Raw genomic sequence first — 26,077 nt, 5'->3', positions numbered from 1 at the left:
CATTCATCCGTATTACGCATGTAAAATACTGACCGTATTTTGCGTCGGTTAGTGTGACCCCAGCCTAAGGCCTAAAACAGAGAACGTAGAAGCAGTGAGAAATGCAAAATAGTCATACAATGCAAAGAATACATCTAATAATGCTATAGTGCTATTGGAAATATATGTATATAGATCACTCCATAGTTGCTAGGGCACAAAAAAAAAAATTGTATTAATCTGACTGATGTGTATCCATAATAATAGGTTTTACAGTATTAGTCATACATGAGCTGGAAATATTCATAATAATGTTTGACGTAATAATGGTATCAGATGAAACTTATGAGTAGACACCTGAGAATACAGAATGTTGGCACTAATAGCACCAAACAGACCTTTCTGAATGTTCTAAACCTTGAAGGGGTAGTCTCAAGTTTGGAAGTCATCACAAAAGCATGGAGTTAGGGATAACTTCCCCATTATTGAGGGTCCCACTCTGATCCTGACAATTGAGACTTTTCAGAGATTGGAGCCGAGGTTGATTTTACGCACTTATGGGATTGCCGAAGAGCTGAGCACAGCACAAAGCTATCTCCGGTGGTCCCTTTAACATTGAATGGAGCTATTCAAAGCCCTAATTCTTGGGAAATGTGGAAGTTCCAGCAATTAAATCTCAACAATTGGGGAGTTATCCAATATCCAGTTGATAGGGAATCACTTCTAAACTTGGTTTATTTCTTTAAGGCAGTCAAGAGCATAACGGGGTTATCCCAGGAAGAAATGTATCCGCTATCCACAGAATAGGTTATATAAATATGTAATCACTGGTGATCAAACCCATCAGTCCTAGTAACTGGAGTAACAAAGCCCTGTGCAAATGACACAGTAGTTCACATGTGTGACCGCTGCTCCATTCGCTTCCATAGGTCTGTTGGATTTGTCATGCACTTACATGATCGCCGCTCCCACAGACAGTGAATTGATCAATGGTCACGCATGAGCATTAAACCTCTATTTTCATTATCGATAGGTGTCTCATTGATTAGACCCCCAGTTATCATATTTCCTTCCCCTTTTCTATGGTTTGGGGATAAATGTTGTGAATGTAGTAGATGGTTCCTGGCATGTATAGTTCTGTGCTGTCATTGTGTTTTAGAGCCCAGTTTCTTGTGGTACATGGGCTGTAACAAATATACCCAATGTCTGTAGGAAGCACCCACACAATCATCAGGCAGGGCATAAATGAGTAAAGACCCCGTCACACTAAGCGACTTACCAGCGATCCCGACACCGATATCAAGGTGTCAGGATCGCTAGTAAGTCGCTATGTGATCGCTGGTGAGCTGTCACACAGACAGCTTCACCTACGATCAGCACAGCGATGCCGAGCACCCGGCATCGCTGGCCATCGCTGTAAAAAATAGAATCAAAGTAAAAAATATAGTAATTCTCACCTTCCGACGTCGCGTTCAGCCATCCTGCCTCTCTCCACGCTCCGGTCCCAGTGATCCTTTGCACGAATGACCGCGAGACGGTCTCGAGGGATAACAAAGTCTCGCGGTCATTCGTGCAAAGGATCACTGGGACCGGAGCATGGAGAGAGGCAGGATGGCTGAACGGGACTTCGGAAGGTGAGAATAACTATATTTTTTATTTTTTTTATTATTTTTTACACCTGATCGCTGGTCTCCCGCCTGTCACACACAGCGATGCGTGCTGGCCAGCGGGAGACCAGCGACCAAAGAAATGTCCAGAGGTTTCTTGCAGCGATCAGCGATACCGGCAGGGGGGCCGCTCGCTGATCGTTGTCACACACAGCGATCTCGCTGGTGAGATCGCTGTTACGTCACAAAAGTTGTGACTCAGCAGCGATCTCGCTACCGAGATCGCTTAGTGAGACGGGACCTTTACACAGATTGTAATCCTAAATCTTGGATATCAGTTTTCTGAATGAAGGGTCCTTGGTTTAAAAATATAGATAAACACGGTTCTAGGGAACACATGCCTGCTGATAGATATAAAGCCATGTTCACACTCGGGTTTGTGGATTGTTTTTTGAGGTTTTGATTAAAATGGACATGGAGAAAGGTGATATTATTGGGATTTGTTATGTAGATTTATATTTTTTAGGAATGAGCCACTGAAAGACTCTATGTACACACTTGTCATGTTTTCTGGACAACTTTTGCAAAATTACCAACAATTCCATTTTGTGTTTTGCGAGTCCTCTCTGGGTGCATGGAATTCCCATCTTGGGTTCCTCAATTTCAACTGTTTGTGTCAAATTTCCAACAGTTCAGTAGAAAGCTGGAATCCTCTTACCAGGCAATGTTTTTTCACCGCTCAGTGATCAAATCTTTATTGCCCGGTGAGTGGAGTTTTCCTTTTCCATTTCCCTTCGAAATTAATGGTACTCTGAAGGCTTATTCACACATTGGATTTTTCCGCATATGAGAAAAATAGACTGATTATTCTGACCAGACATTGATAAGAGTTTGATCTGAGTATGGTCTGAAGGTCATCCATTTATCTCATCTGTGGAGAAATTGAGAAGAAAAAGATTTCTCTAAATTCTGCTTTTAGACAGTCCATGAAAATCCGACCGCACTCGGATAACAGCTGGAAATTTTTTCATGAACCCACTGACTTGCATTGCCGATTTTGATTCAAACCTTGGATCAAAACGGGACATGTTTCTGATATTTTCTGTGGACCACTGGGTCCGAAGAAAATATCATTCTATGTGCACAACCACATAGAATATCATAGATACAAGGGCTATATGTGAAAACCAAGGATAGCACTCGCATGTGAAAATCAGACGTGTAAATGAGCCCTAACTGGTCATCAGCTCTCATAGATGATCCAGGCTAAGAAACGATGCATTGTCTATCGGGATTCCCTTTCCACTAGAAGTTTTTCTTTGATCACCCCATTCTTAGTATATTCTTGAGAGTTCACACTACCAGGTGGGAAGTTTCTGAAATATTGACCTAGTTAGTCTCACACCGATAACCATACTTCGTTCCAAGTCACTCAGATCGCTCTATTTTCCTATTCTAATGGGGATTAAGCCTGAAACTGGTTCACATAAAACTTGTTCCCTTGATATCATGCGGTACTCCGTGGTCACGTGTCTAATGTTCATGCCGGTTCCAATCGTAACAGGACGTGTGTCTCTAATAACGTCGCCGATAAGTGTATCCTCAAGTGATTGGATGACTAAAAGGCTGACAGTAGCCAAATATTGCTTCCAGCAACATCTGCCATGACGTATTGCACAGCAGCCATATTGCCGGCAAGCGACTGCTGCTGAATTAAGAACAAGTCTAAAAACTTTTATATTTTCTGTAAATTTATGCAACTGATTTTCTGATACCAAAAATGTGGCGCGCTGCAGGGAATAGTGATTAGCATTAATTTGTACGCAATTAAAATAGTGTCTATAAACTGGATGATCAGTTTTATAATTATCAGGGACACTCAGGGTTTTCACAGCTGGTATTCAGGACACGGCTGGCTGCACTGTAGAAGAATTTAAAATGATCTGTATTACATAATATTATATGTATGTATGATGGTGCAGATAAAGCCATGCAAGTATCAATGACAACGCCATTACATAAGAAGGACACTTGAGAACATCCTTGTACATTCATCCTTCTATAATTAGCAAATTATGCTGTTGTCCTTTGTTGGTTCCTTGCTAAGCACATGTCCTGTATGTCATGACTGCATCTGATGATGTGCTGCTTCTGGACACTCGGAACATGGCTCCAATTATTTAGTTCTGTTCAGTGGTGTAAGGTGAAATCATGGAGCCCCAATACAAATTCTGTAACATGCCCCCCAAGCATCGCAAGTCTTTCATCATATTCATCTCCTGATATTTATTTATTTATTCATTTATTCATTCATTTAATTCACTAGACATCATCACTGTCCCCATTGGGGCTCACAATCTAGATTCCCTAACAGTATGTCTTTGGAATGTTGGAGCACCAGGAGGAAACCCACGCAAACACAGGGAGAAAATACAAACTCTTTACAGATGGTGTCCTTGGTGGGAATTGATCCCAGGTCCTCAATGCTGCAGAGCTACAGGACTAACCATTGAGCATAGGGCAGAAATTTCTTTCAGGCTTTTTCATGCTCCAGTAAATCGTTAAGGGGTTAAATAAGAAATTAGAAAACTTTTAATAATGTCCTATTTTCCCCAGTACTTAGGTTCAATTACATGTTTCTTATGTCAGCATTTGAGCCGAGCAGTAAGGCCGGCTTCACATTTGCGTTCGTCAGAGCTGCGGAGGGCTGCGTAGCTCCTCTGTGAAGCTCCGCCCACTACCGCACCTCCTCCGGTCAGCTCCGCCTATGTCTGCATGCGGCCTGCGTACCTATCTTTAACATTGGGTATGCAGGCCGTGCAGATGTATGCGAATGAGTCCGCATGCGTCGTTTTGACAAAGGATTTTAATAGTAGAAAAACGGAGCACTTAGTCTAAGAGGACCAAATCAAAAATGCTCTTTATTTTTGTCTTTAACCTGTCTTGTGACTTATTTTAGCTCCGAAAAAGAATTTTTTTGCTAAAATGTTGCAAAATTGGCACGTTTTAGAAAAATCATGAATCAGGCAAAAACATTTGGAAACCCTAAACTCTGGCAACAGCATTGAACTAAAAAAAAGAATAAAAACAGCAAAAATACGCTTAAAAAGTGACAGCAAAAAAAGGCGCAAATGGAAAAATGAATATGGTGCAAACAAGAAAGGCACAAAACACTAAAAACGCAAAACAGGAGCAAATGCAATAATGATTCGTTTTCTTAGTCTACTTGCGATAAGAGGTGCGGGATTGGATTTGGCACTGCAGACAGTCTGGTGCCAGTTGGTGACCGTGTGTTACACGCTAAGGACAGCTTCCTATATGATCTGTAGGGAAACAAAACGAGATATTGTCTAGCGGCGGGCCTTCAGCCAGGGATTCCCTATCCATGCAAAACGAATGAATCAGCTCTGCCATTATCCAGCATCACCAAGCTGACATCTTATCTTTCATTCTCTCACCTCCTCTTCCTCATGGCTATACTCTCTGAGAAGTGACCTGGTAATCAGAGTAACGGGCTGTCATGCAACATTTACAAAATGCGGTAACCATATAGGCCATTTGTCAAAGGCACTTCCAGCTGCTGACAATTAATACTAAAACAGCAGCTTTCCTGCCGTATACGTGATATCTGACAGTGTCTGCTAGAAAGATATGAGCATTTCCAGTTGAAAAGTAAAATTCATACAATACCGTGTCATTGTGTATTCGTTTATATGTACATACAGTAAGGCTGTGTACCCACGTAAGCGTTTTCTTCACGTTTTTTAAGCGTTTATCCTGGTAAAAACGCTTCAAAAATGCATACAATAAGCATTCCATTCCATTTTTTATGAATTCCGCAATTTTTGTCTACATGATGCGTTTTTTTTCTGCGAAAAAAAATGCAGCATGTTCATTAATTTTGCGGAAAAATCCGCATTTCTAACTATATTCTATGACCAGGAGGATACTCCTGTAAAAAACGCGAAAAAAAAAGCGCAAAAAAAGCGCGCTTTTTCCGGGAAGGAGTCTGTTTTTTTCTGCATACGTGGGTACATAGCCTAAAGCTCCTCACCTCTTTCTGAGTCAATGGAACCAGAATCTTGCCATATTGGCACATTGTTTGGATTGTTGGAGCGCCTTTGAGAAGAGTATCTATCCCATTTGTGATGGTAACACAAAATGTGTTCCTATAGCTGAGTATCAATTGAGTATTTAAGTATTAAGTATTTGAGTATACAGTCATATGTAAAAGTTTGGGCACCCCTATTAATGTTAACCTTTTTTCTTTATAACAATTTTGGTTTTTGCAACAGCTATTTCAGTTTTATATATCTAATAACTGATGGACTCAGTTATATTTCTGGATTCAAATGAGGTTTATTGTACTAACAGAAAATGTGCAATCTGCATTTAAACAAAATTTGACCGGTGCAAAAGTATGGGCACCCTTATCATTTTCTTGATTTGAACACTCCTAACTACTTTTTACTGACTTCCTGAAGCACTAAATTGGTTTTGTAACCTCATTGAGCTTTGAACTTCATAGCCAGGTGTATCAAATAATGAGAAAAGGTATTTAAAGTGACCACTTGCAAGTAGTTCTCCTATTTGATTCTCCTATGAAGAGTGGCATCATGGGCTCCTCAAAACAACTCTCAAATGATCTGAAAACAAAGATTATTCCAAATAGCTTTTCAGGGGAAGGATACAAAAAGTTGTCTCAGAGATTTAACCTGTCAGTTTCCACTGTGAGGAACATAGTAAGGAAATGGAAGAACACAGTTACAGATCTTGTTAAGCCCAGAAGTGGCAGGCCAAGAAAAATATCAGAAAGGCAGAGAAGAAGAATGGTGAGAACAGTCAAGGACAATCCACAGACCACCTCCAAAGACCTGCAGCATCATCTTGCTGCAGATGGTGTCACTGTACATCGGTCAACAATACAGCGCATGCATAACGTCTTTTTGTATGACCAAACAACTCAATCTTTGTTTCATCAGTCCACAGGACCTTCTTCCAAAATGTAACTGGCTTGTCCAAATGTGCTTTTGCATACCTCAGGCGACTCTGTTTGTGGCGTGCTTGCAGAAACGGCTTCTTTCGCATCACTCTCCCATACAGCTTCTCCTTGTGCAAAGTGCGCTGTATTGTTGACCGATGCACAGTGACACCATCTGCAGCAAGATGATGCTGCAGGTCTTTGGAGGTGGTCTGTGGATTGTCCTTGACTGTTCTCACCATTCTTCTTCTCTGCCTTTCTGATATTTTTCTTGGCCTGCCACTTCTGGGCTTAACAAGAACTGTACCTGTGTTCTTCCATTTCCTTACTATGTTCCTCACAGTGGAAACTGACAGGTTAAATCTCTGAGACAACTTTTTGTATCCTTCCCCTGAAAAGCTATGTTGAATAATCTTTGTTTTCAGATCATTTGAGAGTTGTTTTGAGGAGCCCATGATGCCACTCTTTATAGGAGAATCAAATAGGAGAACTACTTGCAAGTGGCCACTTTAAATACCTTTTCTCATGATTTGATACACCTGGCTATGAAGATCAAAGCTCAATGAGGTTACAAAACCAATTTAGTGTTTCAGGAAGTCAGTAAAAAGTAGTTAGGAGTGTTCAAATCAAGAAAATGATAAGGGTGCCCATACTTTTGCACCGGTCAAATTTTGTTTAAATGCAGATTGCACATTTTCTGTTAGTACAATAAACCTCATTTGAATCCAGAAATATAACTGAGTCCATCAGTTATTAGATATATGAAACTGAAATACCTGTTGCAAAAACCAAAATTGTTCTAAAGAAAAAAGGTTAACATTAATAGGGGTGCCCAAACTTTTACATATGACTGTATATAGTTTGCTGCCTATTGAATGTGTATGGGCATTTCTTGACCATCTCCTGTCAACAGATGAAGGGGCAAAAAAAGGATCAAACATATTGAATTTTAATATGTCCAATCGTTTATTGAGGCAGATGAAATTTGACAGCAAATTCTTTTTTATTCCCACTTCATTAAAACACAAAAACTCTGTTCGGGAGACAAATTAGCTTTATTCTCAAATCTACGGAGAGCCTTTTATTCTACTAAAATAGCACATTATATTGTAGCTCTTTGCTGATAAAATGAGAAACACATTTTTAGGATAATAGGATGCCAGCTTTAAATGAATTATACTATACATACACAGGTTTCATTTGGTTGTATTGACAGTACCAGTTTCTTTTCTTTGGTAGAACATAAGATATTATTTGTATTAATTACCGATAAGTGACTTGGAGTCAAAGTTTCTGAAATTTGTGGTTTCATGTGAATTTGACATTTGGCAAAAGAAAACTTGTCCAGCACCATGTCCCACATCTGAGAGCAGGCTAATGTCATGTTGAACTTCCTTATAGGCCTCTCCATGATGCCCTGCAGCCATGACATCTAGCGGATTATCATACCTTGGACAGTGGTGGTCAGTACCTGGGCCATCACAGATCGTTTATCATCTGTCTCTCACCTACAGTGTGTAAGCTCTTATGGTCAGATTGGTCTTCTCTCTTTCTTCTATAGAGCATACGTTCTTATGGTCAGCAAGGTCCTCTCTCTTTTTCCTATAGAATGTAAGCTCCAATAGCCAGCAAGGTCCTCTCTCTCTCTCTCTTTCCTGTAGAGAGTAAGCTCTTTTGGTCAGTGGCGTCCTCTCTCTCCTGTGGAATGTAAGCTCTTATGATCAGCAGAGTCCTTTCTCTCCTGTAGAGTGTAAGCTCTTATGGTCAGCGGAGTCCTCTCTCTCCTGTAGAGTGTAAAGGCAGCATGGTGGCTCGGTGGAGGGGAGCATGGTGGCTCAGTGGATAGCACTGCAGCCTTGCAGCGCTGGAGTCCTGGATTCGAATCCCACCAAGGACAATATCTGCAAGGTGTTTGTATGATCTCCCTATGTTTGCGTGGGTTTCCTCCGGGTACTCCGGTTTCCTCCCACATACTGATAGGGAATTTAGATTGTGAGCCCCATCGGGGACAGTGATGATAATGTCTGCAAACTGTAAAGCGCTGCGGAATATGTTAGCGCTATATAAAAATAAAGATTATTATTATTATCAGCGGGGTCCTCTCTCCTGTAGAGTGTAAGCTGTTATGGTCAGCGGGGTCCTCTCTCTCCTGTAGAGTGTATGCTCTTATGGTCAGCGGGGTCCTCTCTCTCTTGTAGAGTGTAAGCTCTTATGGTCAGCGGAGTCCTCTCTCTCCTGTAGAGTGTAAGCTCTTATGGTCAGCGGAGTCCTCTCTCTCCTGTAGAGTGTAAGCTCTTATGGTCAGCGGGGTCCTCTCTCTCCTGTAGAGTGTAAGCTCTTATGGTCAGCGGGGTCCTCTCTCTCTTGTAGAGTGTAAGCTCTTATGGTCAGCGGGGTCCTCTCTCTCCTGTAGAGTGTAAGCTCCTATGGTCAGCGGAGTCCTCTCTCTCCTGTAGAGTGTAAGCTCTTATGGTCAGCGGGGTCCTCTCTCTCCTTTAGGCTGTGTGCACACGTAGCGATTTTTAAGCGTTTTTGCCGCGATTTTCGGCGCGAAAACGCTTAAAAATCGTGTACAGAACGCCCCCCATGCATTCCTATGGCATTCCGCACATGCTGTGCTAATGCTGCGCTTTTTTCCGCGGCGGAATCGCATCGCGGAAAAAATCGCAGCATGCTCATTCTTTGTGCGGAATCGCAAAGAATTGCCGCGATTCCGCACCCATAGGAATGCATGAGAATCGCTTACTTCCCGCATGTGGCTATGCCCACCATGCGGGAAGTTAAGCGTCTCATGTGCGGTTGGTACCCACGGTGTGGAGGAGAGGAGACTGTCCTCCAGGCCCTGGGTACCATACCCCTGTAAAAAAAGAATAAAAAATAAAAAATCGGTGTATATTTACCTTCCAGCGTCCCGCGATGCATTCCCTGCCTAAGCGTTCCCAGTAATGCCTTGCGGCACGGTCCAGTGATGACGTAGTCTCGCATGACTCTAGCGGTCTCGCGAGATCGCTATAGCAACGCGAGACTACCTCATCACAGGTCTCGCAAGGCATTACTGGGAACGCTGAGGCCCGGGAATGCAGCGCGGGACGCCGGAAGGTAAATATACCCTGATTTTTTTATTTTTTTTAGCATTTTAACATTCTATCTTTTACTATTGATGCCGCATAGGCGCCTCAATAGTAAAAACCTGGTCACACTTGTCAAACACTATGTTTGACGAGTGTGACCAACCTGTCAATCACTTTCCAAGCGATGCTTCAAATCGCTTGGAAAGTGCTTGAATATCGCACGCGAAAATCGGGGCAAAATCGCGATCATAATCGCGGTAAAATCGCGCGGAAAAAACCGCGCGATTTCTGGGAAGGAGTCCGGTTTTTAGTAAGCGTTTTAAAACGCTACGTGTGCACATAGCCTTAAAGTGTAAGCTCTTATGGTCACCGGGGTCCTTTCTCTCTCCTGTAGAGTGTAAGCTGTTATGGTCAGAAGAGTTCTCGCTCTTTCTCTCCCCATGTATATTTTCAAAGAAATTAGAAGCTTTCCAGTTTTGAAACTTGCTAAATGTATTCGCTGCTAATCAAATTTGTGGGGAAAATTCGACAAAATCTGGAATTTGAATTTCAAAAGATCTGCTCATCTCGAATTTGCATACAAAAGTGGCAGGGTTGAGCTTTTAACATTTTTAACACCTTTAATACATAGTGACTAGTGTTGAGCAAACGTGTTATCCAAGCTTGTTCGTGTGCTAATCGAGTGTCTTCAGCGCTCGAAAGATATGTTCGAGTCCCAGTGGCTGCATGTCTCGCGGTTGTTCGGCAGCCACAACACATGCAGGGATTACCTGTTTGTTAGGCACCTAATCCGAGCATGTTCGCTCATCATCAATAGTGATATCACTTACAATGGAGGAGAATCACAATGGATAGATTTTTGTATAATATACAAATGTACTGACTTGTACGGTGAAATGCAGCATAATAATAATAATTTCTTACTACAATCACTCTTGCAATAAGTACAAATTTGGATAAGGTCTCATATGAATAAATTCTCATAGATGTGAAGCAGAAATCAATGTACAACCAAGTTTCAGATTTATTTAGTCCAGAATCTACAGCTTTCCCATAGACAAGGAATGGAGTAAAGATTGAGACTGTGGTCCCATACTTCCTTCAAGATGGGGCTCTACACAATACAGTTCCTGGGATCGGCAACCCTGGTGCTCCCTGCAGTTGGGCTCCAGTGATTAGTATTTTGGAAGTAACCCATTAAGATATATTGTGTTGGTTACATGGCAGACACAAAAAAGTAGCAATCCCTTATTGTTAGCCTTGCAAATGGGTCCCTTATAGTAGTAGTTCTAGTACTCTCCTGATAGAGGCCCTGGTAGTGACATTACCATTTGGTTCATAGTGTGATGTTAGCTGAACAGAGAGTAAGGATGGTTTTGAGGATGACTGGATAAAGGAATGACCCCCATGATCGGATTGTCTTAGATTAGTCCGTTTCTTTAATTTCTGGTTCTGGGAATTGATTATTGGTTATATATTTGTTATAATGAAGGGGCCCTGGGCAGTTATTGGTTATCATAATGAAACATAAGAGTATTTCAAGACACTTTTTACACTTGGATATTGTAGCACTATCGTCAAATGAAGAACATTTTAATGTGAGTAGCATTGTACAATTTAATGAGAAAGGTAGAACTTGATGGACATGTATTTTTTTCTACACATGTAACTATGCAACTTTCTCATAGGTGAAAGAAGAGAAATTAGTAAGTTTCAAAAACTCTTACTAATATATTTAACCCAACTGAATGACATTTTATGCCACTGAAAAAAACCTAGTATTTATAAATATGTAACTATGTAATAGATAGGTTTTAGTTGGTATATATATATATATATATATATATATTGTTTACAATTAAATAAGCACTCCCTTAAAGTTTTTATCCACTTAAAATATTGCAATCATCATATTATACAGCACTGTGTACTGTAGTTACAATTGCTCATTATCCCTTTCTACCCACATAATTCTTTTGTTTTCTCTGCTCTGTGTAGAAGCAGTAATTCTTGTGTCCCAGCATTTATCATCCCCCACTTCAGCTCATGACCTAGCTGCTCCCTCCTACCCCCTGCCACTGACTTTTGCAGAGACTCATGACTTGCGCAGAGAAAATTGACCTCCTGTTTCTAGAGCTGAGAAGGATTCAGCTGGTCAGTTTTTAATCATGAGATAGAGTTAACGGAAAAGAGAAAAATTAGCTGGGTAGAAAGGCAAAATGAGCAATTGTAAGTACACAGTGCTCTATAATATGATGACTGCATGGTATTAAGGGGATAAAAAAATTTATGAGAGTGCGTCTTTAAGTATAATTTTTAGTGCATTTCTTGCCCTTCTCCTTTTAATTTTAGGCCTCCTAACAACTAATATTCTTGACTCAACACACTTTTGAACACGTTGTTAACCTCTCGTCTCTTTAGCTGACGTGCACCATTACACTTTATGGAGCATCATCCATTGAATTACGCTCTGACTTTCAGTCATTTCAGGATAGAAGGCAACCACTTACAGATGAACTCTATATGACACCTCGTTTTGTACATACCAGGATAGATTCAATAGTCCATGGTCCCCCCTGGGGCCCAAAAGTAAAGTCAGCTAAGAATGTTTTTTTTTTAATCATACTTTATCTTGAACTTGAACTTGAACTGTTATTAACCTTGATAGATGTAGAACAAGAGCCCCGGGAAAGGTTGTACACTTTGTAAATGATTTTTAAATATTTTTATCATATTTGTGAGTAGCATATCCAGAACTTATACAAAACTTGTATAAAGCAGAAAATATTTGATGTCATATCCAACCACCAGAAGGTACGAAAAAGTCTCACTAATTATTATATTACAGCAAAACTCCTTATATGGTCACGAATCAAAAGGTTTCCATGGTTTGAACATCCCCCAAATAATAAAGGGATTATTAATGAGTAAAACACAACCATTGACTACAAGCCAGGGACTGGATTGGAAGAGCCACTGAAGGGATTCACTCCTATGATATTGACTTGACTTGGCATGACGTTATCTATATCCTCAAAACACCAAGACCTACTCCTTTCAAACTCATTTTTCTCTTAGAGACATACATTACTGCTACTTTTAACTTGATGTGCCAAAGATGGGGTGACGGAAGAATGAGATATGAGATGGGTTGTATGCTAATCTTATTTGTCAAAAACTGCTCCTTGTATCATTAGTTTGGAGTCCCTTAGTGGATTCCACTCTTGAGCTACTTGTTATATGTGTTATGTTTTATTTGGTCACATATCTAAAAAAGAACTGTCGGTGAATATAAATTTTATATTGCCTACTAATTCCATCTTGTTCTCTTTATAGGTTTTTTATCCAATCAGAGTTTAATAATGCAAGACCAGCCAAGCATGACTTTTACATCAGGATCCCTGGATAATGAGTGTTCTCCCATAAACCCAGCAGATGAGGTCATACAGGATCAAACAACTTCACTGACATCTTGTTTAACTTTGGTAAGTAGACATTACATCAGGAGAACAGTAGTGCCCATGTGCTTTGATGATCCTTGGGCACCAATGTCTACGTCTCTGGATCACTGGTTGTCCTACAGTGTAATCCAGAAAAACAACACAAGAACTGTATTTTTTTAAATGTTCTAACCTAGTTGTCATGCCATCGCAATTTATCCCGTATCTTATAGGGCTACGTTCACACGTGACGTATTTGGTCAGTATTTTACATCAGTATTTATAAGTCAAAAACAGGAGAGGGTGATAAATACAGAAGTGGTTTCTATTATGGTTTTCCACTGATTGTTCCACTCCTGGTTTTGGCTTAAAAGTGTTGATGTAGAATACTGTCCAAATACTGAAGTGTGAACGTGGCCTAGATAAGTGGCATTTTCAGTGTCAGTACCGGTTAGTGGTTTTAATGTTAGGGCTGATTAGTGTACAGTATAAATGGCAAATCAGCTTCAATAACACACATTTATTTGGTAAATATGAAGACCTAGGTTTGGGAGATTGCTCGGAAAGCACCAATCTTTACATGTAAATGGAACTGATTTTGTGACAGTTTACATGTGCTATTGACTTTTGAAATTTCACTTCCAGGGAAATCCCAAAAAAGTAATTAGCGAATCTATAGTTGCATGCAGAAAATGTACATACATACATGTGTTACATAGAATCCAAAATTTTTGAAAGCACAAGAATGCCGGCTGTGCCGTTCTGGACAGTTACCTAATTTTAATAATGTTAATAGGGATTTTCTATAGTTGCAGTAGTTCTGTATAGGAAATAATGCAGAAACATAGAAACTACTGCATAACTAATCTTTTAGATGAACGGGATCCTAAGTCATAGGGATTTTCTATAGTTGCAGTAGTTCTGTATAGGAAATAATGCAGAAACATAGAAACTACTGCATAACTAATCTTTTAGATAAACGGGAATTCAGCTTCCTCGCTCTGTGCTACTTAGTGTAGGTATAATCTGTCTTTCAAATATAGTTTTAGGAAAAAGTATTCTCAACAAGCTGAAGCCTTCATATTTTTAATCACATTTTGCTTTAGTATAAATTACTTATTACAGATAATGTAACATTGCATAAGTACAATTGTGGGGGCAGAACGGTGGCTCAGTGGTTAGCACTGTTGCTTGCAGTTGTAGAGCTGGGGTCCTGGATTGATATCCCACCAAGGTCAACATCTCCTTAGTGTTTGTAAGTTCTCCCTGTGATTGCGTGAATTTCCTCCAAATTCTCTGGTTTCCTTTGGTACTCCATAAAACATACTGATAAGGAGTTAACAATCTGCAATGGGAACAGTGAGTAATGACCACGTCTATAAAAAGCTGCAAAAATATGTTGCCATGATATACAGTGCCTTGAAAAAGTATTCATACCCTGGGAACTTTTCCTCATTCTTTCACGTTACACTCACAAACTTATACCAAGCCAAAGTTGCAAGTGTTTGTGAAGTATAAAAGAAATGACACATGGTTTTCTAATTATTTTAAAAATATAAATATGAAAATTCTGATGTGCATTTGTATTCAGCCCCCTGTAGTCTGATACCCCTAAATAAAATCCTGAGGAACCAATTGCCTCTAGAAGTCACATAGTTAGTAAATTGAGTCCACCCGTGTGTAATTTATTCTCAGTATAACTACAGCTGTCCTGTGACAGCCTCATTGTTTGGTTGAGAACATCATGAAAACCAAGGAACACACCAGACAGGTGAAGGATAAAGTTGTGGAAAAGAGTAAAGGAGGTTTAGATTATAAAAAAAAATAGCGCAAGCTCTGAACATCTCACGGCGCACTGTTCAATCCATCATCTAAAATTGGAAGCAGTATGGCACAACTGCCGACCTACCAAAACATGGCCGTCCACCTAAACTGACATTCCAAGCAAGGAGAGCACTAATTAGAAGAGCAGCCAAGAGGCCCATGGCCTGTCTGGAGGAGCTGCAGAGATGCACAGGTGATAGAATCTGTATATAAGACAACTATTAGTCATATACTCCACAAATCTGGCATTTATGGAAGAGTGGCAAGACGAAAGCCATTTTTGAAAGCAAGCCATAAGATGTCTCGTTTGCAATTAGCAAAAAGCCAGTGAACTGAATACAAATACACGCTATAATTTTAAAATGTATATTTTTAGAATATTTAGAAAACCATGTATCAATTCATTTCCGCTTCACATATGCTTGCTATTTTGTGTTGGTATGACATAAAATTCATTTAAGTTTGTGAGTGTAATGTGAAAAAATGTGGAAAAGTTCACAGGCTATGAATACTTTTTTAAGGTTCTGTAAACAAGTATAATAATAATAATTTGGACGAGTTTGCTCCCTGACTCCCTCATATATACTGTGCATGCCCCCTTAGAGTATGATCTCATAAAGGAAGGAGCGAGATCTTGAACGGTCTGTTGTACGTACAAAGAGTAGGCCATAAAACGTAAATATTACCCTATCACGGTTACAGATTTTGGCGCCTGCTGATTATTTTCCCCTCCACATCCTTTCCAATTCCCAATTACAGATCCTCTAGAGACCGGTGTTCTTCACAAGTTCTCACTCTACTAGCAAATAGGATTGTGAGGGGTTTCCAATCTTCCCAATAGCATGGTCTTCTTTCATGGTACATATTCCCTTTACCAGATATTTTTGAAGCCAGGTAAATAGTTAATTAAATGGGTTCAAATCCAACCTGTTCCACCTTTGGTTCCCCAAAGGAGACAAGACAAAGTCAAACTGTCTCCATATAAATTGAAATCTCATCTGTATGGCCAGATTCGGGGAATTGATTTGTTTTGCTTTCATGGTTGTACAGTCTTTCTAAGTAACATCTGCAGCAGCAGGCATACCACTAGCCTAGCCTGAATACCTAAGCTAAGTAGGGAATATTAAATATATGACTGTGCTCATAATCTGGAATGCATATTTTAAGTGATTTTAAGGTTAAGGTACATACACCGCCTTAGGCCCACGTTGGCTGAAAGGTGACCCACACATCCAGGAATATTTTTTAGGTTTCATTTTGCAGGTGATGTAGGAATAATCGCCTATACATTTCTAGTATGATCTTATAATGACCCCAGAGATATAATAACATATCTGTAATTTACTATCTTGATCTTAATACACGATAAGGCAACTCAGATTACAATTTAAGGAATGTAGCACCGCTCTGGGGTATGAACCAGAAGCAGTTAGGTAGCAATTTCCAAAAAAGTGCAATAAGTTCAAACACAATTATATAAACTATACCACATCTTAATGATGTTTCCTAGCAAGTGTCACTAAATTATATTAACCAGTCAGTAATTGGTTGTGTAATGGAAAAAGAACAGTTACAGGTAATGGCTGGTCCACATTTACACGGTGTTCTACAATGAGCACTGCATCAGATTTTCCATCGAAAGCCCCCCAAAAACAGGATTTGGAAGGAGCCCCCAGTGTGCCACTCACAATAATGAGCCAGACATTGTCATTTTGTAATCCTTCTGACTTCTGGCAGTGTCCACCTTTGTAGATGGACTCAAAAACATAATCTACTTTCTTTCGGGAATTTAAACAGAAACCCCAATGCAGTCTTAATCGTTGTGTACAGTAGGAATGTGCCTAAATATTTACCGATTGAAGAAAATATTTGAGGAGGACCAAATAGTTGTCTTCTTTGACCTTGACATTACTGATGTTGTATGTAGAAATGATTCTCAAACACTTTACTGTCTTGATCCATTTGTGTATAGTTTTGATCTTTTCTCTTCATTTGCTGTCTAAAAAGTCTTAAAGGGCATATGTCCAAAGGATGAACCCTCCTAGGCCGTCTATATGAACAAGCAGATCATAGAAAGTTGAATAAAATAACACCTTGACATCTGCGATCCGAGGTCTTATTCCAGAGAAATCCACATTTTCTTAATATGTAAATGAGCTGTAAGATCTATAGGTGTGACATAGATCTCATAGAATCTGCCTCCAGAGCTTGTTTTAAATGAAAGGGGTCAAGACCAGTGTGAGACATGTAATAACTGACAGTATGCTCTCCTGATGTACATATTTCACACTGGAAATGTCTCCTTTCATTTAAGACAATCTTTGTAAGCAGATTGTTATGCAGATCAATGCTTGGCCTATAGATCTTAACAACTCATTCACAATATATATTAAGAAAAAATGAAAGTTTCAATGAAATAAAAAAATCTCTCATGATATTAATTTATTCAACTTTCTATGTCCTGCGTGCACATTTAGATGGCTTAGGAGGGTTCATCCTACTGACAGATGCCCGTTAAAAATGTCCTACAAATTTACCGATGTAGAATCTCAGTAGATCCTCTACATAGCTGGATGGTGCGGCCTCTGACATAGATACAGTAACTCACTGCTCCTTTCTGCTTCATTTTATCCACTATGATTTATGTCATCACGTGGGGTATTCATTGAAGCCAATGAGTTTTTATATGAGAATTAGCCATGAAACTACTAAAAAAAAGTCTTGTTTTTTTTGTCCATTTTAGGACAGTTATGGTGGAAACACACATGATTCTGACAGCCAGACTGAGAGAAAAAGCTCAGATTCATCCATGAGCCCTGACCTTTCCTTGTCACCCCAGGAACACATTTCTATGAGATTTGCAGGAAAAGTCTCTCCAAGAGATGAATACAGGAGGTACAGCTGTGATGACCCAACAGAAATCACTTTTGGTAAATTCATCAAGGAGAAAAACCACTTTCATCCCTACAAGAGGCAATTCAGCGATGTTTTTCCAGATACTCTCCACTCAATGTCTCTTGGGGAGAAACCGTTCAAAAGCATGGATGGAATAGACAGCTTTGAAAACGTCTGTGGTTCCACCTGTCCAGAAGACAATGAATCATTTGCCACACACATTCCTGACATAGATGCGCAAACATGGTGTAATTCTATACAGTACAGCACCAGCCATGATGAAGGCTCCCAGATGATGGTAAGCTTATTAGATTATGTTAATGGAATGTGTCCTAAAACCAAAATATAACATTTGCCTTTACAATACTAATTCATAGACACTTGTTTAAGTTCCGTACTGCTGTTCCAAAGTGCTTAAAGATGTTGTCCATTACTTTTACATTGATGGCCTATCTCTAGATCACTTGCCGAGCTGCTCCGTCTACTTGTAGTGGACCCTGGAGATGAGCGAATTTGTTCGGATATTGGCCCAGAATCAGAGATTTTGACATATTTGTGCCATATTCGAACACTATTTGGACCAAATATATGTCTTGTGTTCGGTTCCGAACATATTAGGTAATTTGTACTCCCATTGACTCTAATGACGTTCGGCAGTGTCCGACCAATATTGCAAAAACAATATGCGAACCCGATTGTATTCGGAACCGAATCCAAGCAAATTCACTCATCTCTAGTAGTGGTTGCCGCAGGGTTCTGCCCATCCATCTCCTATTCATTTTAATGCAATGCAGATGTACATTACCAAACCCCGGGCCACGACAAGTAGATAAGCAGCTTGGCAAGTGAGTACTTCTGGCTGTCGCCGCCACTGATAACAGCTGATCGGCAGGGATGCTGGGTGTCGGACCCCTGCCGATTAGACATTGATGACCTATCCTAAGGACAACCTCTTTAAGTCACTTTCTGTATGATCAAAGTGGCCACTGTTTTTCCATGGAGAGTCGTTATACCTTATAATTCCGCAGGTGGAATGAGCACAGATAACATTGACAAACAGTGGAGGAGTGGAGAGACAAGGTTCAGACTGCGTCCTCCATTCGACTTTCCATCGCACTCTCCATTTGACGGCAGCAGCCATTGTGAATAGAGAAAAAAATTCTCACTTTTCCCCCTCTTGAAATATAGTGGCTTGTACAGACTCTCTAGCCTGGTTTCCTTTTTTATGACACCCATAGAGGGGGAAGCACACCCTGAAATTGGTTCTCCTGCTAAAGCACAGTCAGTTTACATGAGTCCCTCTGAATTTGACATGTATATGGATTTTTTTTTTTGCTACACAAGTGATTGCTTATCTCTTTTATATCAAAAGTACTTGCACACTAACTAATAAAGTATAAAGCAGATAGAAAACATTAAAAATTGACTTTTACCAATTCCTGAACAGTAATCAACTGTGCTCCTCAGTACCACGTCTGGCCATATGACTGTAAGGCCGGGATCACACATGCGAGAAACTCGCACGAGTCTCGGATCTTAATACCCGGCACTGCAGCCGGCACTCGGGAGCGAAGCGTGCGGCTGCTTAGAAATACATGCAGCCACACGCTGCACTCCCGAGTGTCGGGTATTGACGTGCGGGACTCCTCCAAGTTTCTTGCATGTATGATCCCGGCCTAATAGGAATGGCAGTGTCGTGGCTATGAGGCCGGTACAGACAAGCTGTCACCAGGTCAGGAATCACCATTTTATGCTCTTATTTTATTAGACCCCTGATGAGTAAGTTATAAGAAGCTTAAATTGCCATAGAATAAATCCGCCTCTGCATTTTATAATAATTGACTTTGGACCTCCGTGGGATGCTGAGAATACTCACATGCTCCAGTTTTGGGTAGAAGAGATATTACTTGGCTTCTGGGATATTGGTGATTTGATAACCTGTCCTGTCTTGTGCTGTCACATAATATGACATTTCTTCTCTACGCCTTTATTATATTTCAAGGTGGTTCTCGCTAAATATGGCTTAAAATAATCTAGTAAGTGCCTTATAACCACTGACTTGGGATTTTGCTGGTAGATAGAAGACGTTTCTGCTCTCAGAATCCTTCGGGGCAAGTATAAAGGGCTTCTTTCCTGCTTTGTTTTTCTGGCTTTCCGGCATGCTCTTCTCAAATTCCTAACCTGTGTGCATTTCAGTGTTACTTTGCATGTGTCATAGCGCTGCATTCTCGCTTAGTTTAGTATCTCAATAAAGAAATGCTCTTGTTTTTCCTGCTGTATCTATAGTGCAGTCTGATTTTTCCCATGGACTCATTGACTTGCTGTGAGTGCAATCAGAATATCGGATGTAAATCGTCCATGGAAAAAATCGGACATCTGTACTGCTCCATAGAATAACATTGGCCCGAGTGCGATACAATGTTTTGTTGGGTTGCACTTTAACTGAAAATACGATAGAGATGGAAGATGATAGTTGGTACCCATATTATTCTATGTAGATTATTGAGAGGAGGAAGGAAGTGGTGACAACAGACACAGACATTCAGCTGCACGTTCATCACAAATCACAGTTACTGTTCTTCATAGAACATTATGAGCACCAACTGTCATCTCCTAACTCCGTTATGGGAAAGTCTGTACTCACTGAAGACACATTTTACTTGTGAACTGGGAATTTTGAGAATGAATTCTCAGTCCTGGAGGAGAAAGAAGCAGATTTCTCTAATAAGATAATAAGATAATAATAAGATAAATTACAAAGTTTCTTATTTTCACTCATTTTCATTGGTTTGTGAAAAAAAATCAAACAATAGTTATTCCTTAAGGATCATCAGACCCCAATATTCACATGAAAGTAAATAAACCAAAGTTCTGAATATCTTCTTAAGGTGTCATGCGCACAGATATATTTAGGATATATGGGATCATAGTATTTTATGGGATCACACCGTAAACTTTATATGGGTCCGTAAGAAAAAAAATGTGGCATTGTCCATTGTGCAAGGCGTTGCCTTTGGTTCCTCCGCGGGCTGCGGAATAATGCTGTGTGCTGGAGACTTAAGAAAGATATGTATTTTAAAGAAAACTGCATGATAATTGTAATTTTTGTGTATTTATTGATATATCGATCCTGTCTGTGTTGTCTGCACTGTATACTGTTCATAGCATGCTCATATTAGAATTACGAGTCCAGATTGCCGCAGTCCATCCATCCACGTTTTTGGTGCAGCCACTAATATTGCAAACTTTGCATCCATTGCATAATAAGAGAAAAAGACTAGAAATGAGTAAATTAATTAAATTAAAGCTATAAATGTGTCATTCTCTTTGTAGCTGGGATCAGAAGTAAAGCTGAAGCCGCAATCTTTGCTTATGAGACAGCAAGAGAAAGAACAAAGGATGTACTGGTCCCAGTCCCCAACACAGCAGATCTACTGTGCCCCGCAAACATTTCCTCAGGTACGTCACACATGTGTAGCTGACGTTTAGGCATGTGTTACTAAAGTACAAAACCAAGGATTTGCACAAACAAGCTCCACAAGTACAATTAAGAAAAACATACTGTATATAATATATATTTAAAATTATTGATTGCGTGAACGAACAAACAAATAATTCATAGAAAAAACAGAGAAAAGGGTTGAAATGGACCTAACACTTAAAGGGGTTGTCTAAACCAAACAGATGACCTCCGCAGGGGAAATGTAACATTACATGACGACCATTCAGGTGAACTGCCATCCCTTTAATACAAGGACAGCTCAAGTCTGCAAGAACAGAAAAACCTCTGCGTTGGCTCATTTTCTTCTGCATGAAAAACGGACATGTCTTCATATCGCTGTCTTAAAGGAGTACTCTCAAGTTTGAAAGTTATCCCCTATCTGTGGGATAGGATATAACTTCCTGAACGCTGAGATCCCCACCGATCCCGAGATTGTGACTGGAGCCGTGGTGGATCCTCCATACTGCAGCGCTCTACTCATTCTTATCAGACTGCCGAAGACCAGCCAAGCGCCAAGAGCGTAATTATATAGGGACAAAGGTTGCAATTGCTCCAGGGCTCTGGAGACTGGAGGGGCCCCAAAGGTCCTTTTGCCTCATTGGAAAAGACAATAACTATTAAAGACAAGTGATACTTGGGGGCCTTGTTGAGGATTTTGTATTGGGGCCCACAAGCTTCAAGTTACACCTCCGCTGAGCACAGAACTCCATTATCACCAAGAACTCCATTTAGAATGAATGGAGTAGCAGTTTGCAAGATCCACCAATGCTCCATTTACACAAGGCTCTTCACAGCCCCAAGTCTCGGGAACGGTGGGGGTCCAAACGGTCAAACCCCCAGCAATCAGGAAATTATCTCCTATCCTTGCAAATTTGAGAATACCTACCGTATTTAAATTCTCTCATCCCTTTGACTTAAGTAAAGCACACCATTAGGGGATCAGGTTAAAAAAAAGCCAATCAAGTTTGCAAAATTCAGACATAACTGGCTCCGTGTGTGGCTTCATGTGCTCATATGTATTGTGAATGGGTGCAGAACCGTCTAAAATTGAATACGCTGTTCTAAAACACGATAGTCTGAACAAGCTCTTAGTAAATTGTCTCAAAACTAAACAGTTTAAAAACAAAACTTACAATACTCATATATATATGTATATATATATATATAAAATATACATCGAAAAACAGACTATTAATAATCTGAGGAGGAGGAATAAAGAATAGTTTATTTTTGCAATACAAACTGCAGTCGAAGGAGTGCTCTTTTACGAAATGGGAAGACCCCTTTAAGTCTTAAAGGGGTTATCCAGTCTTAAGCTACAAGTGTGCCTTTACTGTATGTGACTGCAGACTTGTGAATCCTCGCAGCACCCGTGCTGTGATGAATCTCAGTACCGGGAGAGAAGGTATGCCATTTGTTTACGTATGGCTACATTCCGACTAGACGTATCTGGCCTCGATCAATGCAAGTGTCTAGTCGGTATTTGACTACCTGTATGCAAATCACATACTTGCAGTCTCACGCCCATCATGTAAGCATAGTCAGTGTGTGTGGTGGGAAAGCTCCTGACACATATGCTGAACAAAGCCTGGCCACCATTCATGTGACATATAACAGGTGGCTTACTGGCCTCGATCAGGGAGATATGCATCAACATATCTTTATTCTTACCAACAAGTGCGGACATATCATTGGTGCAACCTGTGAAGCCGCACAGGGGCCCAAGAAGTAAGGGGCCACTACCACCTCAAAAACATGTTGAATTTACATTATGATAAACTATTGGACTGCAAAGGCCCATATACTGTTCTTGCCCTGGGGACCCTCTTCTACCTGTGATTGCCAGTGCTTACAATATAGGAAAGCAGTGATAACCATAATAAAATGTTCACTTTTTTATTTTAACATTGTAACAAATGAACACCGCATGCCACTGCGGGCTACAGAGTGGCACAGATCTGAGCCTTCCATTTGAGGTGTGTGTCGGAGAATACTCCCCATATATAACTCCAACGCAAAGTTCTGAGAAAATCTTATCAAATCCTAAGTGGTTAGTAAGAAAAATATACATTAATTTAGATATCAAAGTAAATTAGCCATTAATCTCTGAGTAGTTAATAAAATGTAGAAGTCAGAAGTCAGGACATCCCTGTTGGGTGAGGCTTCATTAGAATGTAAGCCACGTACATTCTAATCACTTCTTATTTATATAAGATTTCTCCCAGCCCACCGGCTGTCATCCTGTTCCAGGTACCAGGCTCGGCATTGTAGGTGTCCTAAAGTCAGAATTGCTAAAATCATATTTCATAATTGTGAAAAAGTGGAGGAGCCGCCTCCCTGCCTACCGTCAGGTGCCAGCTTTACTACAGCACGTTGGCATAACTCATGGTAGAAACTGTAGCAAACAAGAAAGTGCCCGAGGCCAGAGCAGAACATGGACGCGCTGCAACATGCACATCTCTTATATTTCTAATAACAATCCACCTGTAGACTGGCAGCCTGACAAGCTGTCACTAGTGCATCCCCCAGTCTTACAACCCTAGGGGACACTTCTAAAATATTGTGCTAGGCTACCACGTTGCAAGGTGTACAGTGTGCAACCTCAGATACTTGGAAACTGTCTGCTGTGAAAACTGATATTTAACATTCATGGAGAACAAGTAAAAAAATATTAGATTATTGGGGTGTTTTTCTGTGAACAGTTCAAGTCAGATAATTTAATGTTTCAGGAGAAAAGTCACTGATACAGCAAAAATGAAAAACAAAAGTCTGTCATATTCTGCCTATCCATGGATACAGCTACCAGTATGTAATTATTCTTTGTATGGTTGTGATCCAACTTACAACAGTAAGGTAGAATTAAAACCTTTGGGGGCATTTAATGTAAAGGGGCTGCCCAGTTCTTTTTGTAATGATTGTCTATCTAAGGGCAGGTGCAGACGACCAAGGATTCTATCTTCCGGGAGAATCGGGACCATTATGCAAATCACACTCTGACCAGTGTGTGCGCCAGTCCTCCTCTGAAATGCTTTTATGCATACCTAAAATTTTTGCACAAATTTTGTGACCCTTTTAACTGGACATGTGACTTTTCGTGAAAAAAAAAGTCACAAAGGTTAAAGGCAAAAATGAAGCATGTTTGATTTTGTACAAAATTTATGAATAGTCTTTCATGCCAAATTCTTCCATTTTGAAGAATTTGGTATAAAAAAAGTCAAGGAATACTACAAGACAAAAAAAGCGACTTAAAGGGGATTTTCGGGACTTTTCTGTAAGGAGCCAAGAGCTTACAGTCAGGTAGTTGCGAACTACATGCCCGTTCAGCCCGACGCCGATCTATGTTGGATCAAGTGGTCACGGATCGCTCCGGATTTTTGTGGCTTCCGATGACGACACATTAACGGAGCAGCTTCTTTTCACTCTGCTGTGTTGATCTGGCATCTATGCCATAGGATGATGGGGCATCTATGCCAATGTTATGCTTGATTGACAGTCAACTCCGAGCTACCTAACTGCGGGGAGTCGGCTGTCGATCAGCATGATACCGGCAGTGACACCCTGTCGACAGAGCAGCTCAGAAGAAGAAGAGGTGTTCTGTTAACGAAAGGTCAAATGAAGCAGCAGACTCACAGACAGAAGTGGTTTGTGATTACGGGTCTCTGATATTGGCACCGGACAGAACAGGCAGGTCATCAGCAATGGCAACATTGCCCTGCCTGTAAGTTTTTAGTCTCATAGCAAAAAGTAAGCAAGCTCCCAGATAACTCCCTTAAAAAAAAACGCAAATGAAAATCAGGACCTTTGTTTTGTACCTGAGAAAAATCCATCCGATCTGGACAATCGGGCTGATAGTTCCATATTTTTTCATGATTTATTATTATACATAATGCAAATTTCAGGGAATCCATTGCCAGAAGTACTGTATATAGGGCTTTTTTTTCGTAGCCCCACCATCTGTAGTGTAGAGAAGTATATATAAAATACAATTTGCTTAAATGTGTCCCAATCAAATATAAAAAAAATAATACTTACTACATGTGTTTGGCAAGACTACATACAAGATAATAAAATGTTCTGTCTGATTTCTATTTTAAGTCTTGCGTGTGCTATCAAGTCTGCATTGCTTCTTTCGATGAAGAATCGAAATAGGGCAAACCAATGAGACATGTCTCGTGACTAATAACCTAAATGATTCATAATTACATGTTTCAGATTTGTTTGGTATGTTTCTATAAAATAGAGAAAGAGATTATAGACCTGTTTTTGGAGTGAAGCATTGTGTATGTCTAAGTGAGATTAAGGTAATTCTCTTACATGTCACCATGGCCGCCTATAGACCAAGGATCAGAAGATTAGTGGTTCTTGAAGGCCTTGTTTATGTAACTTTTTTTACCAAAAAAAATGAGGTGTGTGTCCAAGCAGGGCTAAATATCTTTATAATGTACAAGCAAGACTTCTAAAATGAAGAAATTGCTTATCACTATCTATGGATAAGTATGGAGGAAAATGTGGATGCAGGCACCATACCAAAAATGAAAATATAGGTCACCCATCCGTATTGGAGATTTGCCTTCTATAACAACAGTATAGGTGGATTTTTTTTTTGTTTTAAATATGAATTATTTGGTTTGACTTCAATTACTCTTCCAACTTTCCAAGACATTATATCCTCATGTTTTCACACTAGACATTGGACCCAGGTGCACGTATCTGCAGGTGGTTCAGGGCTCAAGTACAATGTATGTGATTAATGACCATGAAAGTGCCGTCTTCTTAGA

General features: G+C 40.1%; 1 protein-coding gene across 2 annotated transcripts in view; it reads left to right on the top strand.

The window, feature by feature from the left end:
* The window catches only part of FOXN1 (forkhead box N1), an 80,412-nt gene that overhangs the window by 34,244 nt on the left and 20,091 nt on the right, over positions 1-26,077 (top strand). For both annotated transcript variants that reach the window (XM_073565532.1, XM_073565533.1), the window contains exons 3-5: positions 12,975-13,123; positions 17,646-18,095; positions 21,131-21,256. In XM_073565532.1, the coding sequence (XP_073421633.1) occupies positions 12,975-13,123; positions 17,646-18,095; positions 21,131-21,256 (725 nt within the window). The remainder of the gene's footprint in view (positions 1-12,974; positions 13,124-17,645; positions 18,096-21,130; positions 21,257-26,077) is intronic.

This window comes from Dendrobates tinctorius, unplaced genomic scaffold (assembly GCF_039654945.1).
Source record: "Dendrobates tinctorius isolate UK_male_01 unplaced genomic scaffold, ASM3965494v1 ptg000016l, whole genome shotgun sequence".
Classification (NCBI taxonomy): Eukaryota; Metazoa; Chordata; class Amphibia; order Anura; family Dendrobatidae; genus Dendrobates; species Dendrobates tinctorius.
This window is presented reverse-complemented; position numbering and strand designations above follow the sequence as displayed.